This window comes from Drosophila arizonae, chromosome 3, assembly GCF_054131065.1.
Source record: "Drosophila arizonae isolate 15081-1271.41 chromosome 3, UAZ_ARI_1.0, whole genome shotgun sequence".
Lineage (NCBI taxonomy): Eukaryota > Metazoa > Arthropoda > Insecta > Diptera > Drosophilidae > Drosophila > Drosophila arizonae.
Genome location: NC_142923.1, coordinates 30,734,310 through 30,751,059, shown reverse-complemented (window position 1 = coordinate 30,751,059; position 16,750 = coordinate 30,734,310). Strand labels below are relative to the sequence as shown.

The following is a 16,750-nucleotide window of genomic DNA, read 5'->3' as shown; positions in this document are numbered from 1 at the left end:
ATCCTAACTGCAAAGTTTGAATGCTTACCCTCAAAAAATTTGAAAATTACAGGGTATTTTTCGGTATGCCACGCTCCTAAAGAGGCGTAAACATTATTTTTGGGTCATCGATAGAGGAGGTTACTAGTAACTTAACTATCTAAATTTGAGCTTCTAGCTATTATACTTTAGGAGATATCAACTTTTGCGGTTTGCCTCCTGTAAGCGGACATATGTATATCCGACAAAGTTTTTTGGTCTTGGGTGGCAAGCCCGAGTATATATAAAAAATTTTAGGTCTCTGGTGTCAATAGTGTTCAAAATATAGCAGAATTTAAAAAATCACTATATCTTCAGGTCCGACTTGCCACGCTCTAAAGGGCGTATACATATAATTTTTTTTTAATAGAATCATAACCTTAGCTGACGTGCAAAATTTCAGCGCTCTAGCTATAAAACTCTTGGCGATACAGTTTTATCCGATTTGCCACGCCCCCAATAGGCGTAGATATATCCGCCATAGCTCGTGATCTTGGGTGGTTGATACGGATCTATATGCCGAATATCAGCTTTCTAGCTCTTCAACTAATATGATTTCTGGTCCCTAGTGGAGGATCGGGAAAATTGGAATACTTTATAAATCGGAGATATACACGTATTCCAAATTTCAAGTCTCTAACTTCAATAGCGCCGAAATAGATTGCGTTCATACGGACAGACGGACGGTCACTGCAAAAAACAAATATACTAATTCACTTTCGTGAATGAGTATAAAAAGATTGCAATTTATTGTTATTATACCTTACACGCTCCACGCTCGCAACAACTTCGTTAGATTGCCCAGCTCTAATTCCCAGCTCTATTGCATACATAGCTGTACAAACATGCAGATGTGTGTACAAAATCAGTGTGGAAAAATTCAATCAATATCCCTTAGATACTGCCAAAGAGTTAATCAAGGAGTATCTTTGGTACTGTTTGCGGGCGACAGTGCATAAGGTGCTCATTTACGGATCTGTTGTTATAGAGCCCGCCATCAGACTCAATAATACTCGCAAAATGTCATGAATATCAACAAATACGGACATATTAAATTACCTTCTTTTACACTCCGACCCATGCATTACAGGGCACAGAAATATTGCAAAAAAGAAAGACAATTCAAAGCTATTAGATTCGGTTTTAATTTTGAGATCGCAACCCTTGTAAATATTTTGCAATATTTAAAAGCACTTTCTAAACAGACAGAACTCTGTCTATGAACTTGATTAAATTTAGATCTATCGACCTTTAAATATCATTCATAGCATCACAGAAGATGAATTACTGAAATTTTTAATGGTGTGTTTCACTTTAAAAGTTCTTCCCGTAGAGTAAAGCAAGAAGGAAGACCCTTAAAGAGTAGACAGTATTACACGAAAAATTGGTGAGCGCTTGTAGATCATTAAAGCATATTTTAATAAGTAATCGAAATTTGTATTTTTGTCATGGAAATACAGATAAAGAATGTATTTTGGGATAAAAAACTGTATTTTGGGGTACTCACCGGATTCCCAATCCTCGTCTCCTTCTTCACCACTTTGATTTAAATCAGAAGATGATCGTTTGTAAGTATTGTGTGAATTCTGTTCGAAAATTTTATCTCCGCCAGAAATATTGGAAATATTGGAAATATTACATCGATCAAATATATGTAGACCCTCTGAGGCTTTTTCATAGATGTTACTGGGCCAATTGTTTGCCACCATTTCGATTTGTTTACGGGACGGTTGATTAAAAATATGCTGTTTTTTGTTGTCCTTGCCTGACGAGGTATTATTAGCACTTAGTAGGCATTTCGAAGAAGATTGTTTGCGTTTAGATGCCATTGCAGGATATTTTGAGATAGTTGACTTTTTATGTTGAATTTTCGTCTAACAAAAATAAATTCTTAGGTCCCAAGGTTTTTTGTGTCTAACACATTATACTTACTAGTTTTCTGCTCTGTGCTGTTAGGTGAGATTGTCCCTCACTTCTTTCATCACTGGTATGAAATGGACCTTCAAACAAACGACTTGAGGACGGAGAGTTTAAAACTGAACCCTCACTGCTTAGATTCGTATTATTATCACCAGGAAGATTTTCTGAGCTTTGATTATTGCTCCTACTGTTATCTACTGAGGATTCAGCGTTTATACTGTCAGAGCGTTTTTCTTCATTTATAAATACGAGAGAGATCTAAAATTAAATTTTAATATTATATTACAAATATAAGTTCAGATATTCAATGTTATGATCATATGATAATAATGTTTTCAAAATGTACGACAGGAAAACTTATTAATTAATATGCTATAATATATAACAATAAAGAGGCCATATTATCTGAATAGTTCTCGATTCCTGGAAGAAATCTCGATCTGATCGCACAAAAAACTTCAAGTCTGTAGCTCTTATATCTTCTGAGATCGATGCGCTTATACATTCTCACTGGGGAACAGACAGACAAACTGACAGGGTTAAATCGGTTCCGGTTGTCAACCCCTTAAGGCCTCTTTCTATCTCTTATATACATTTAACAAAACCCTTACAACCAGATTTTCTATTTTCAATGGGTTCAGGTTATAAAAAAAGTATCAATACAATAAATATTGGGTCGTTCGTTCACTAAGCAATTTCGTTTAATAAGAACATCATTGAATTTCGACTTGGTAACTGCTGAAGAAAGAAATATAAAAAGAGTATAACTTCGATAGTCGTCATTCCCAATCTGACTCTGTTGTTGATACCAATTTGCTTGCTCTATCAACTCCAAATTCACTTAGTCATCCACCACCTTGACCTAAATCTATGGTATCATCAATTATACCTACTGATGCTATAGAAACGTAAATACCTTTAATTGTTGTTCAAACAAAGAAAGCATTACTGTTTCTATCTTATCTGTTATCGCAGGCAAGTTTTCTTATCTAGGCTCTCATCTTAAATGATTAAATTTTTTCTATAAATTGTCCGATAACTTTTTTATCGAGAATAATCGAAAAATTGATTTTGTTTTTTTGGCCTAATTTGAACATTTTTAGACCTGGAGTCTTCAAATTTGCGTTGTATAAAAAGCTAATCGATACAAAGATTTTGTAATTTACAGATTTTGGATACCACGCCCCCTTCTCCCCCAATTTGTAAAAAACGCATTTCAAATACTAGAGACTTGGCCTTTGGAATGTACACACATATTCACCATATAATTACGCTCTGAAAGTTTCATTAAGATCGTATGTCTACAAAAGAAATTATTCAACAAATAAATTCTCTTAATATTTCCCACACTGCAGCGCAGCCCAAGCGCAGTCGCTGCTTACTGCGCAGTTAGCAGAGCGCAGGCTTATGCGTGCGTGTGGATGCATATGTATGTATGTGTGCATAAAAGAAGTGCAGAATGATTAGAATATCAGCTTGGAGGGTTCAGGGTATCTCCTAGTTGAGCAGTCTCGACTAGAGCTTTCTTACTTGTTATACCCTGAACCCATTGAAAATGGGAAATCAGGGTATAATGGTTTTGTTGAAATGTATGTAACAGGCAGAATGAGGTCTGTCCGTCTGTCCGTATGTTTGAACACGTCGATTTCAGAAGATATAAGAGCTAGAGACTTGAATTTTGAATTTTTTAAAATGTATATACAGCGCGGATGTCGAGTTTGCTTTTAAAATTCGATAAATCATCCCGTTATGTTTTTATCGAATAAAAACATTCAAGTTCAAGCACTGATCAGAGAACACATTGACTAGACATGTAGAACAAAGCTTTTCAACACCGAAAAATCTGTCTCGTAGGGCCTATCAATTTCGTATTTGCTCGGCTCTTCATTTTTAGATTCGGGCTACGAAAATATATGAAAACTCGATCATTTCGCTTCATGCGCTCGACCGAGATGGTCAAATGTTGAATAAAAGATGCTCAATTTTTGTTCTTGCTCTCTCGCTCTCTCTGCTCTCTGCTCTCTCAAATATGTATATGTATGTATGCATGTGAGCACAAGCAGCAGCTCACAAAAATTGAAAATTGTTCGTGTTAGACTGCCGTTTCTTCCCTTCTGTGTGAAGAGTATTCCGAACTCCTCTAACCGTTTACCAAGCTCATACTAAATATTTGCGTTTTAGTTATTATGTGTAGGAAATGTATGACAGCGTTGGTGCGCATAATGAAAATATTTTCATGTCGAGCATGCACACACACACTGTCTCTAGCTACATGTACTATGAGCATTTGTATGCCTGTGTGCGAAACTTTGGCTGCCTGTAGCAATTTCAAATCCCAGCAGTTGCATTTGGTCGATCTTGTGAAGTGCTCACATACATATGTATGTATGTATATACATTTGTTTGTGTGTTTGTTAGATGGCGCTGCAGCAACTGATGTTAATTTTTTTGTTTCAAAATATTTTAATTAATGAGTTTTCTATTTAATTACACCGAAATTGAAATATTAACCATACTAAATGTACGTTTTTATTAGTTTGGTTATACTAGCAGATTCTGAGAATAACATCAGCAGTTAGTTTGCTTTAGTTTCGCTAGATGACGCTGCAGCAGTGAATCGGAACTTTGAAAAGTGGTGTAGTGAGTAGGTCCGTAACGTTCGAGTGAGAAGTCTCGAGTTCGAATCCCGAACGCGCAACTGATGGTAAGTTTTTTAATTGTTTCAAAATATTTTGATATTTTATTAAATGAGTTTTGTATTTCAATTATATTTTTAAATACATCGAAATTGAAATCTGTTAAAGCGACTTAATTTTTCTTTTCTTGTTATGTTATATGCGTTACCTTATTATAAATTTGACCGCGTATTTTCCTTAGAGCTCTCTCTTCCGTTAATAAAGTCCTTGCTTTCAGCTTATCTTAGAGATGATGTAATTCTTCTAGGTCACAAACCTCTCTAATATTTTTTATTTTTGCTCGTTTTTCATTTTCTCTCTTTACCACCGTATTTGCCTTTTTCTTGGTAATTCACTTGTTCTTTAGTTTGAGTTTACTTTTTGTCAATATACACTGCGTGTCATCAGGTTAGCGCACCCCTTTACACTCAATCTCAAAGCTAAATAAAAGCTAAACCATCAGAGCTTCATCTTAAAATTTTTTTGTATTATACTACATCTATTTATTTTTAAAATGGCTACTGTAGCAATAGGGAATAATTTTTAATATTTTTTTTTGTAAAATGTACAATAAAAATGTAACATAAATTTGGTCATCAGATTAATTTATTTAAGTTAATGACCAAAAATAACACCTGCATATTAAAGTATTATTATTTTTAAGTAGTATTAGTAGTGCGTAGTGCCGTTTTTTGTTTGAAATTCCTTCAAAAATTCGATTAGAATTGGAATTATAAAGTTGTTCAATATAATTCAAGGATATGGTTGACCAAGCGTGTTCAATATCTTCGATTAACTCTGTCTTTGTACTATAATGCTTTCCACACTCATATACTTTCCTGATCAACCATCCCCAGACGTTTCTAATGATATTAAGGTCGAGTGAGTATGGTGGCCACTCCATGATATAAATTTGTTGGCCCTGAATCCACGACTTCAGGGATCGGGCGGTCTGAATTGAAGCATTATCATGCTGGGAAATCGAATGTCGGTTTTTCAGACAGGTTATAGAAATGCGGAACAGCAGTTTTAAACACGGTGTTATAAGTCCTATGCGTTCATGCGCTATGTCAAAATTGAAGCTTGCAAGTGCTGTAGTAAGATATTGCTACCTACACCAACGTGTATTTGTATGTGTATTTTTTTTCTCAGCATATCGACTGGTGTCTTTTTTTTACATTCTGTTTCTTTAAGTAATTAACTTTATTAATTGCTCTTTAGACCGTTGATAAGCTCATCTTAACACCGATTTTATCCCTAATCTTGGTGGTCGATTCGTGGGATTTCGAAGCGTCCCGAACTAATTCTCTTCTATTTTCTTGTGAAATCACTTGATTATTGCCGCTTACGTAGTTTTTTCCATAGTTTTCCTTATTTTTCTGTTTTTCCTGTTTTCCAGCAATTTTATGGTAGCGTAGTCCAGATTCAAAGTATGCCTTAATCTTTGATTCTCAACCAAAGATAAAACGGTTTCTTTACCCATACTATAAACATATTGAATACTTTGATTTGGTGAGTGTAATTGCCAAAATAAGCAAGATAATTACAATTGCTTTTCGCGGCGCTAATCTAAAGACGCAACATAAGTGCACACATTCTTTGCGAAAATAAAAAAGAATAGAAAATGAAACATAACGGGTTTTCACTCGCGCTTTTTTTTTTGGTATGAGAGACATCTCATATGATGATAATGAAATCAAAACAAAAACTAAGAAGTTGCGTGCAATAGGCAAAGAGAAAAACGTAAAAGAAAATGAGTGTAAGGGGAGCGCTAACCTGATGACGCGGAGTGTATCTTGAAATGAATAAATTAATATTTATTTAGAATTCACTTTAGACGTGGGAATTGCCTTAAAATATTACGATTTTTGGTACTTGACTACCCCCATCAGCACATAGATATTTCTTTATTTACCTTAAAGTCCTCCGAAAACGACTTATGGTCTTTGTCTTTATGTGCACCATCAATTTCGGATTTATTTAAGGTATGCATAAACTTTACGGTATTTCCATCAAGAATGCGAGCTGAAAAGAAAATAACATTTTATCAAAATATTCGTTGTGTGAATGTAAATTTAAGCATAAACAATTCAGAGTGCTATGATCAATACTGCTCGACTATGGGATTACTTGAACCCGAAGAACTGATACTCCAATGACTCTTCGCTGCTTAATATATATACATACATAGCAACACATGCACACAAAAAAACACTCTCACGGACTGCGCTTGGGCTACTGGTCGTTTACTATGTTATTGTATAACGTTTGTTTTAAAACATACAATGGAGGACAAAAGTATTTTGACAACGCGTTGCAAAAACTCTAACCGCTTATTTCTGCGTGCTGAGAGAGGTAACGGTACCCATTATATTTTTCAGAGAGAGCAAACATAACAAGTAAGAAAACTCTAGTCGAGACTGCTCGACTACGAGATCCCCTGAACCATTGGAATAATAGCTATTTCAATAATTTTTCGCGTCTTTCAGCTTACACAAGAAACACGCACAGACACACACACACGCACGTACGCATACATACATACACATATATATATACACACACACACACATACATACACAAACATTTACATACACATACACACACAAGCATAAACACGCATGGGCGGCAGTGAGCGCTTACTATGAGAACTTAATTGTTTAATAACTTTAACTTTTATGGACGTACGATCTTCATGAAACTTTCAGATTATGATTATAACATGAATATGCATGTAATTGCCAAAGCACAAGTCTCTAGTATTTGAAATACGCGTTTTACAAAAGTGAGGGTCAGGGGGTGAATTTAGATTATGATTATAACATGAATATGCATGTAATTGGCAAAGCACAAGTCTCTAGTATTTGAAATACGCATTTTACAACTACATTACACATTGACATTTACATTTTATAACTAGTTTTCGATAAGGATTTTTATCGATAAAAAGATCGGGATGAGCTATCAATTTTTAATGATAAACTCGATATCCGCGCTGTACGGACATTCAAAAACAAAAATTCTAGTCGAGAGTCCTCGACTAGATACTACCCTGAACCCAACAAATAAAAATGCTCATTTAGTATGGCTGAAATTTCAATTTCGATATATTTAAAAATATAAATAAAATACCAAACTCATTTATGAAAATATAAAAATATTTTGAAACAATTAAAAAAAATTAACATCAGTTGCATCGATCGGGATTCGAACCGCGACTTCTCGATCGAGCGTCATGCAGCTAACACACTAGGCCACCTCACTCCTGCTAGTGGCGCTGGCAAAACTCAAATAGATTCACTGCTGCAGCGCCATCTACCAAAACTAAACGAAACTAACTGCTGATGTGATTCTAAGAATCTGCTATTAAAAACGCACATAAAGTATAGTTAAAATTTCAATTTCGGTGCATTTAAAAATATAAATTAAATAGAAAACTCATTTATGAAAATATAAAAATATTTTGAAACAATTAAAAAAAATTAACATCAGTTGCATGGATCGGGACTCGAACCGCGACTTCTCGATCGAGCGTCATGCAGCTAACACACTAGGCCACCACTGGCAAAACTCAAATACATTCACTGGTGCTGCGCCATCTACCAAAACTAAACGAAACTAACAGCTGATGTGATTCAACGAATGTTTTTGTTGTAGCTGCTGCACGTGCGTTTGTTAATTGGTCAAATATTTGATTATGTTTTATTAATTTTTGACTGAATGGAATTTAATGAAACTTTCAGCATATGATCTACACAGGGGTGTCATTTTAGCTTTTTTCCCGTCAGATCTGGCTTTATTTGAAGTCCCAATGCGGGAAAAATTTGAAAACGGCGGGTTGCGGGAATTCTGGCTTTAAAAAAATTAATTTAGCTCTATATTAGCTTTATTTAATTTTCATTTACTTATTTTGATTTATTTTGTTCTTATCGCTGTCAACACAAAAAATCATGAATACAAGTATCGATACATGATTTTATATCATACAATCTATAGAAATCATTTCGTGGTATGAGCAACAGGTCTCGTGTGTCAACAAAAAAACACTAACGTGCACGAATTGGATGGGCACAGAAAGAAAAAATTGATTTTGGGCAAACTCCAAAAAAAACCACAGCAACAATCAACAGCACTTTTCCTCTATGTGGCAAATCACACATTAATTGCTCTCATCAACAACCTAGGTACTCTCCGCCAAACAAAATTATGCGACTGCATGAGCGTTTAGCGATTTAAACTACACCGTACTAAATGTACAACATAATTAAACATTCGTTGGCTCCTCATTTTCTGGAAGAAATAAGATTGGAAGCGTTAAATTTATTTTGGTTTTGGACAAATCAAGTGACAAAGCGGCTTGGTAAATAATAATTATTTATTAAACACCTGACCTCTCTTTAAAAGATTTAATACTTTATAATTTGTATATATGTATATGCATATACATATATCTATAATTTCTACGTTAATGGTCTTAGGTGTCGTTATTAAATACGTCTCTGTTGAGAGTGGAGTGATGATTTCGACGTTCCTGATTTGAATATTTCTCTTGAAAGTGGAGATATAGTTGAAGGAATCAAATAATTAAAAACAAATGAATAATCATAAATGAATTTAATTAAGAAAATAGTGTTTTTTAAACCCAGCTTTTATTTTGGCTTATTTTTTCCTGAATTTAGCTTCTTGTAGCTTCTTTTTTTTGCCAATCTGGCTCTATTTGCTCGAAAAATTATGACAGCACTGGTAAATACGGACATTTGAAAAAAAAATTTGAAGTCTCTAGCTCTTATATTCTCTTATATTCTGAAATCGACGCGTTTATACATACGGACAGACGAACAGACGGAGAGGGCCAAATCAACTCAGCTCGTCTGAGTTAATTATATTAAATAAATATTAAATAAATAATTAAAATGTTAATTTTCATTCATTTCGTTCATGACGCACAAAGCAAAGCAAAAACTGTGGAAGCTGTCTGCTGTGCTGTTCGGCAGTCGACAGTTTTTCTCTAGCTGCGACTGCGACTGTCGCCAGTGAACGCAGTTCGAAGCGCTGCGCTGCTGATCAAGAATTGTTTTTTGCTTTTGCTGCGACTGCGACTGTCGAAAATGCTCGCAGCAACAGTTCTAGCATTCTCAAAACTGCCGAGGCTGTCGATTCCCGAAGCGCTGCGCTGCTGATCAAGAAATGTTTTTGCTTTTGCTGCGACTGCGACTGTCGAAAATGCTCGCAGCAACAGTTCTAGCAATAACAGAACTGCGAAAACTGTTGGCTGCAGAAGCACAGCACAGACAAAATTTTACGACTGTTGCTGCTGTGACTGTCAGCTTTTCAAACACTGTTTAAAAATATAAATAAAATACCAAACTCATTTAATAAAATAAAAAAAATATTTTGAAACAATTAAAAAAGTTAACATCAGTTGCACCAATCGGGATTCGAGCTGCGACTTCTCGAACGAGCGTCATGCAGCTAACACACTACGCCACTTACTTCTGCAAATGGCGCTGGCAAAACTCAAATAGATTCACTGCTGCAGCGCCATCTACCAAAACTAAACGAAACTAACAGCTGATTAGTCGCGAACGAAGAATAATGCAGGTATTTCCGAGGAAAACCTTAAAACCTTGTAAAATGCACCTCTATGAGCAATTTACAACTAAATTAACAAAAAATAAAAAACTTATTCACTCAAACAAGAAAGCCAGATCGGAAAGATCATTCAAAAACAAGTAAGAAAGCTCTAGTCGAGACTGCTCGACTACGAGATCCCCTGAACCCTTGGAGCAATAGATATTTCAATAATTTTTCGCGTCTTTCAGCTTACACAAGAAACACGCACACACACACAGGCATACATATACACACACGCATACAGACACACATACACACACACACACGCATACATACACAAACGCATACACACACATACACATACACACACACATACACAAACACATACACACACACATACACAAACACATACACACACAAGCACCCACGCATAAACACGCATGGGCTGCAGTGTGCGCTTACTATGAGAACTTAATTGTTTAATAACTTTTTTTATGGACGTACGATCTTCATGAAACTTTCAGATTATGATAATAACATGGATATGCATGTAATTGCCAAAGCACAAGTCTCTAGTATTTGAAATACGCTTTTTACAAAAGTGAGGGTGAGGGGGTGAATTTAAGGGTGGGGGGTAAATTTTAACAAAAACCGAAATTGTATAAATTGCATATAAGCATACATTAAAAATTTGGAGACTCTAGCAATAAAGGTGTAGAAGATATAATTTTATAACTGGTTTTCGATAAGGTTTTTTATCGATAAAAAAAGATCGGGATGAGTTATCGAATTTTAATGATAAACTTGATATGCGCGCTGTAATTACGGACATTTTAAAAAAAATTTGAAGTCTCTAGCTCTTATATCTTCTGAAATCGACGCGTTCATACATACGGACAGACGGACAGACGGACAGACGGACAGACGGACAGACGGACAGACAGACGGACAGGGCCAAATCAACTCAGCTCGTCACCCTGATCAAGAATATATATACTTTGTGGGGTCTGCCACGCCTCCTTCTCCCTGTTACATACATTTCAACAAAACCATTATACCCTGATTTCCCATTGAAAATGGGTTCAGGGTATAAAAACCTGTAAAAGGCCGCATCATATTGACAAATCTTAAAGAAAATGTGCGGATTTTCTTAAAAGTCATGTCGATCAAACTCAAAAATAATCATAAATTATCAATAAGCAGAAAAACTATCACAAGTCGGCGAAAGAAGGCCAATTTTTCTACGTTATAGATCTTCCAATACTCTTAATATCACTATAAAATAAACTAAAAAGGTATCGATTTGCTAAAACCTTCATAGGCAAGCCGTAATTCTTCTGGGGAAAAGAATTATGGATGGACGATAGTTCCTTTGAGTATCCTGGATAAAAAAAAGCGATTTATAGACAAAGAATATTAGTAAAAAAAGAGCCTATATACCAACGTGCTCTGGGGACTCGCATGTGTCAATAGCCTCTCCAATTTGATATTAATTAATGAAAAAATGATGAGGGACAATTATTTACGTGTCCTGAATGACCACTCATCGAATTCCGGTTACCGGCTCATTGGAAAATCATGTATACTGCAGCAGGACAATACTCCATGCCACAAGGTCCATATTATAACTGAATTTTTTGGGAATATTGAAGTCAATACATATGATTTGCCACCTCAGCGCTCTGATCTCAATATTATAGAGAATGTGTAGGCTTACGCAAAACTAAAACGTAGCTTAGACTTATCAAGAACGCCCAAGGAGACGGATTGCTGAGGTTTGAGGACTTTAGCAGGATTTTTCAATAGAAACATTACAAAATTTGGTTAGATCGGTCCCTAGACGCTTGCAGATATTAAAGGAGGGTTTTATTCTTACTAATATTTTAGGTACTATTACCATTGTTAAGTCTTGTGTCACTTTATTTAATAAATATTAATGTCAAAATACTTTTGTCCACCCAAACAATGACAATCCGCCATGCAAATAATTATAGAAAAATAATGAGTCATGTCATCAATGCAATATTTTGGTCACTTAAAGCCTAGTATGTTTGCTCTTTCTAAAAATATTATGGGTACCGTTAGCTCTCTCAGCACGCAAAAATAAGCGGTTATAGTTTTTGCAATGTATTGTCAAAATACTTTTGTCCTCCATATTCATATGTGTAAAAATTCGTTTGTTGTCAATTAGAATGAAGTGGGGTGGTAAGCAAAAGCTAGAAAAAAACAAGTATGGTGCTCTAGTCGAGACTGCTCGACTAGGAGATACCCAGAACCCTCCAAGCTGATATTCTAGTCATTCTGCACTTCTTGTATGCACACATAAATACACATGCATCTACACGTACGTATAAGCAGGCGCACTGCTAACTGAGCAGTGAGGATCGACTGCACTTGGGCTGCGCTGCATTGTGAACAATATTATAAAAATTTATTAGTAGACGGACAATCTTAATGAAACTTTCAGAGCGTGATAATATGGTTAAAATGTGTGTACATTCCAAAGCACAAGTCTTTAGTATTTGAAGAAGGGGCGAAGGAGTGGTATCCAAAATCTTTAAGTTACAAAATGTTTATATTCATTATCTGTATATACACAGCAAAAACAAAATCTATTTCTCGATTAATCTCTATAAAAGAGTTATCGGATGAGTTATCGAAAAAAAATATAACAGATAAAAAAACAAGAAACAAAGCTGTAGCCGAGACTGCTCGACTACGAGATCCTCTGAGCCCCTCGAGCAACTGACATTACAATAATTATTCGCATGTGCACACACACACGCTCACACACAACCATACGCACGCATGCATAAACACATTGGCTACAATGGTGGCTTACTATGGAAACTTAATTGTTTAATAACTTTTCAGATTATGAATATAACATAGATATGCATGTATTTCGCTAAGCACAAGTCTCTAGTATTTGAAATACGCCTTTTACAAATGTGTGGGTGAGGGGGTGAATTAGGGGTGGGGGGTAAATTTTGATCGAAATCAAAATTTTATAAAGTACATATGAATCTACATTAAAAATTTGATGACTTTAGCTTCAAAGATGTAAATTCATTGGTATGGGTTATCTTTAGTAGTTTTGATAATATAGTGTGTTAAACATTGCGCACTGCAAAAAAAAAAGCATGCTGTTCGAATTAATAATTTGGGCTCGTAGGAGATATAACTTTTTTACTGGTTTTCGATGTTTTTAATCGATAACAAAATAGCGGGACAAGTTATCTATATTTGAAGGAAAACTCGATATACGCATGGTATACACGGACCTAGAAAAAAAATTTCAAGTCTCTAGCTCTCATATCTTCTGAGATCAACACGTTCAAACATACGGACAGACGCACAGAGCCAAATCGACTCAGCTCGTCGCCCTAATCAAGAATATATATATACTTTATGAGGTCTGCCACGCTTCCATCTGCCTGTTACATACATTTAACAACACCATTATACCCTGATTTCCCACTTTCAATGGGTTCAGGGTATACCAAGTAAGAAAGCTGTAGTCAAGACGAGCAACTGATATTTCAATAAATATTTGTATATGCACACATGCACGCACACATACAGACATACGCACGCACGCATAAACACGCATTGGCTGCAGTGTTGGCTTACTATAAGAGCTTAATTGCTTAATAAATTTTCTTCTGGAGAGACTATCTTCATGATTTCAGATTATGAATATAACATAGATATGCATGCATTTGCCATAGCACAAGTCTAGTCTAGAATTTGAAATACGCCTTTTACAAATGTGAGTGTGAGGGGGTGATTTAGACGATTTCGACAAATACCGAAATTGTATAAAATGCATATAAATATACGTATAAAATTTTGAGACTCTAGCTTTAAAGTTGTAGGAGATATCAATTTATTACTGGTTTTCGATAAAGTTTTTAATCGATAACAAAATAACGGGGCAAGTTATCGATATCTAAAACAAAACTCGATATGCGCGTGCTTTACACGGACCTAGGAAAAAAAATTTCAAGTTCTAACTCTTATATCTTCTGAGATCGACACGTGTAAACATACGGACGGACGGACGGACAGGGCTAAACCAACTCAGCTCGTCGCCCTGATCAAAAATATATATACTTTATGGGGTCTGCCACGCCTCCTTTTGCCTGTTACATATATGTAAAAAAAAAAACATTATACCCTGATTTCCCATTGAAAATGGGTTCAGGGTATAATTATTTAAACTTGTACTGCGTATGGTATACACGAGTATGCATGCCAAATTTCAGCTCTCTAGCTCTTATAACTTCTAAGATCGACGCACTCATGCGGACGGACGGACTGACAGGGCTATATCGACTCAGCTCGTCGTCCTGAGCAAGAATATATAGACTTTATGAGGTCTGCGATGATTCCTTCTGCCCTTTAAATTTTTTCCACAAAACCATTTCCCATTTTCAATGGGTTCAGGGTATAAACAGGCGTTGATGCGACCGTATGAAATCGTATGAGAATGTGTATTTCAAAATTGATTTAAAGAACACGTACGAAAGCTGTAATCGAGACTGCTCGACTACGAAATCCCCTGAACCCTTAGAAAGTTTGATCCCTCCATCTGCCTGTTACATACTTTTAATAAAACCATTATACCCTGATTTTCCATTGAAAAAGGGTTCAGGGTATAAAAATGAAAGAAGTGAAATATCACCTCTTCTGAGAGTTCACGGTATTTTTAGACTCATTCACGAAAGTGAAATAAGTATATTGGTTTTGTGCAATGTCCGTCTTGCTGTCCGTCTGTCCGTATGAACGCAATCTATTTCGGCGCTATTGAAGCTAGAGACTTGAAATTTGGAACACATACTCGTGTATATCTCCGATTTATAAAGTGTTAAAATTTTCCCGATCCGCCCATGGCGTGGCGTGGGAAATCGGAAAATGCATTTTCCGATACACCAGAAATCATGTTTGTTGAAGAGCTAGAAAGCTGAAATTTGGTATGTAGGTCTGCGCCGACCACCCAAGATCACAAGCTATGGCGGATATATCTCCGCCCATTAGGGGCGTGGCAAATTGGATAAAACTGTATCTCCTAAAGTTATAAACCTAGAATGCTGAAATTTTGCACGTTAGCTTATGTTTTGAATCTATAAAATTATATATCTACGCCTACTATGGGCGTCGTAAATCGGACCTGAAGATATAGTGATTTTTCGAATTCTGCTATATTTTAGGCACTATTGATGCTAGAGATCTGAAATTTGGTATATATACGCGGGTTGATCACCCAAGTCCAACGAGCTATGGTAGATACATGTCCGCCCATAGGGGACGTGGCAAACCGCAAACCGCATTTATATCTCCTACAGTTTAAGAGCTAGAAGCTTCAAATTTAGATAGTTTAGTTACTGGTGGCCTCCTCTATCGATGCCCCAAAAATAATTTTTAAGCCTCTTTAGGGGCGTGGCATATCGAAAAATATCCTGTAATTTTCACATTTTTTGAGCGTAAGAATTCAAATTTTGCATTTAGGTAACCGGTTGCTCGTTCTAAGAACTGGCCAAAAATGAGGAGTCTACGGCCACTATGCGTCAGCCATCTATTTATGCATTTGTACATATAAATAAGCTTAATAGATATTCATAATACGAAAAGAAACATTTTTATGAATTTAAAAAATATATAAAAAAAAAGCTAAAATAACAAAAATTTGCAATTTACAAAAAAATGTTCATGTCAAAATATCTAAAATAAAGATCGCCGGCTCTTCAGCCTACAGCACCACCGCGTAGTTTCGATTAACAGTAGTTAAAACGAAATCACATTATTGTTATGACATAGCAAAGAAAACCAGTGTAGCGGCTGGAAATTCCAAAACAATGCAAAGACAAATCAATCGCAGCGAGATTCTTAGAATATAATAGAGTACGCATTTATGTGTACATACATACACACATACAAATGAGCGCGTGTATAAGGCTGGAATGCTTGATGCTATGCGTGCAGACTTACATATATACATATGTATGTATTTGCGTATATATATTTGAGGGCTATTTAAGAAGAAACAAATTTAAACTTATAAAATTATTCGACTAAGAAAATGAAAAGTATTAAGTGCCATTCAGTCAAGCTCGCACCTTCCCAATAAAATATCTATTTTATAACAAGTAAGAAAGCTCTAGTCGAGACTGCTCGACTACGAGATCCCCTGAACCCTTGGAGCAATAGATATTTCAATAATTTTTCGCGTCTTTCAGCTTACACAAGAAACACGCACACACACACACACAGGCATACATATACACACACGCATACAGACACACATACACACACACACACACACACACGCATACATACACAAACGCATACACACACACATACACATACACACACACATACACAAACACATACACACACAAGCACCCACGCATAAACACGCATGGGCTGCAGTGTGCGCTTACTATGAGAACTTAATTGTTTAATAACTTTTTTTGTGGACGTACGATCTTCATGAAACTTTCAGATTATGATTATAACATGGATATGCATGTAATTGCCAAAGCACAAGTCTCTAGTATTTG

At 35.8% G+C, this 16,750-nt stretch overlaps 1 protein-coding gene across 20 annotated transcripts in view; it reads right to left on the bottom strand.

Moving 5' to 3' along the window:
• Positions 1-16,750, bottom strand: part of Pten (phosphatase and tensin-like protein) — a 64,166-nt gene that overhangs the window by 34,468 nt on the left and 12,948 nt on the right. For 17 of the 20 annotated variants that reach the window (XM_089465868.1, XM_089465856.1, XM_089465859.1 and 14 more), the window contains 3 exons: positions 6,529-6,638; positions 1,951-2,196; positions 1,526-1,892 (listed from right to left, as the gene is read on the bottom strand). In XM_089465868.1, coding sequence (XP_089321994.1) covers positions 1,526-1,892; positions 1,951-2,196; positions 6,529-6,638 — 723 coding nt within the window. Of the gene's footprint in view, positions 1-1,525; positions 1,893-1,950; positions 2,197-4,782; positions 5,054-6,528; positions 6,639-16,750 lie in introns of those variants that run through there. The other 3 variants (XM_089465872.1, XM_089465874.1, XM_089465873.1) reach the window with 2 other exon arrangements.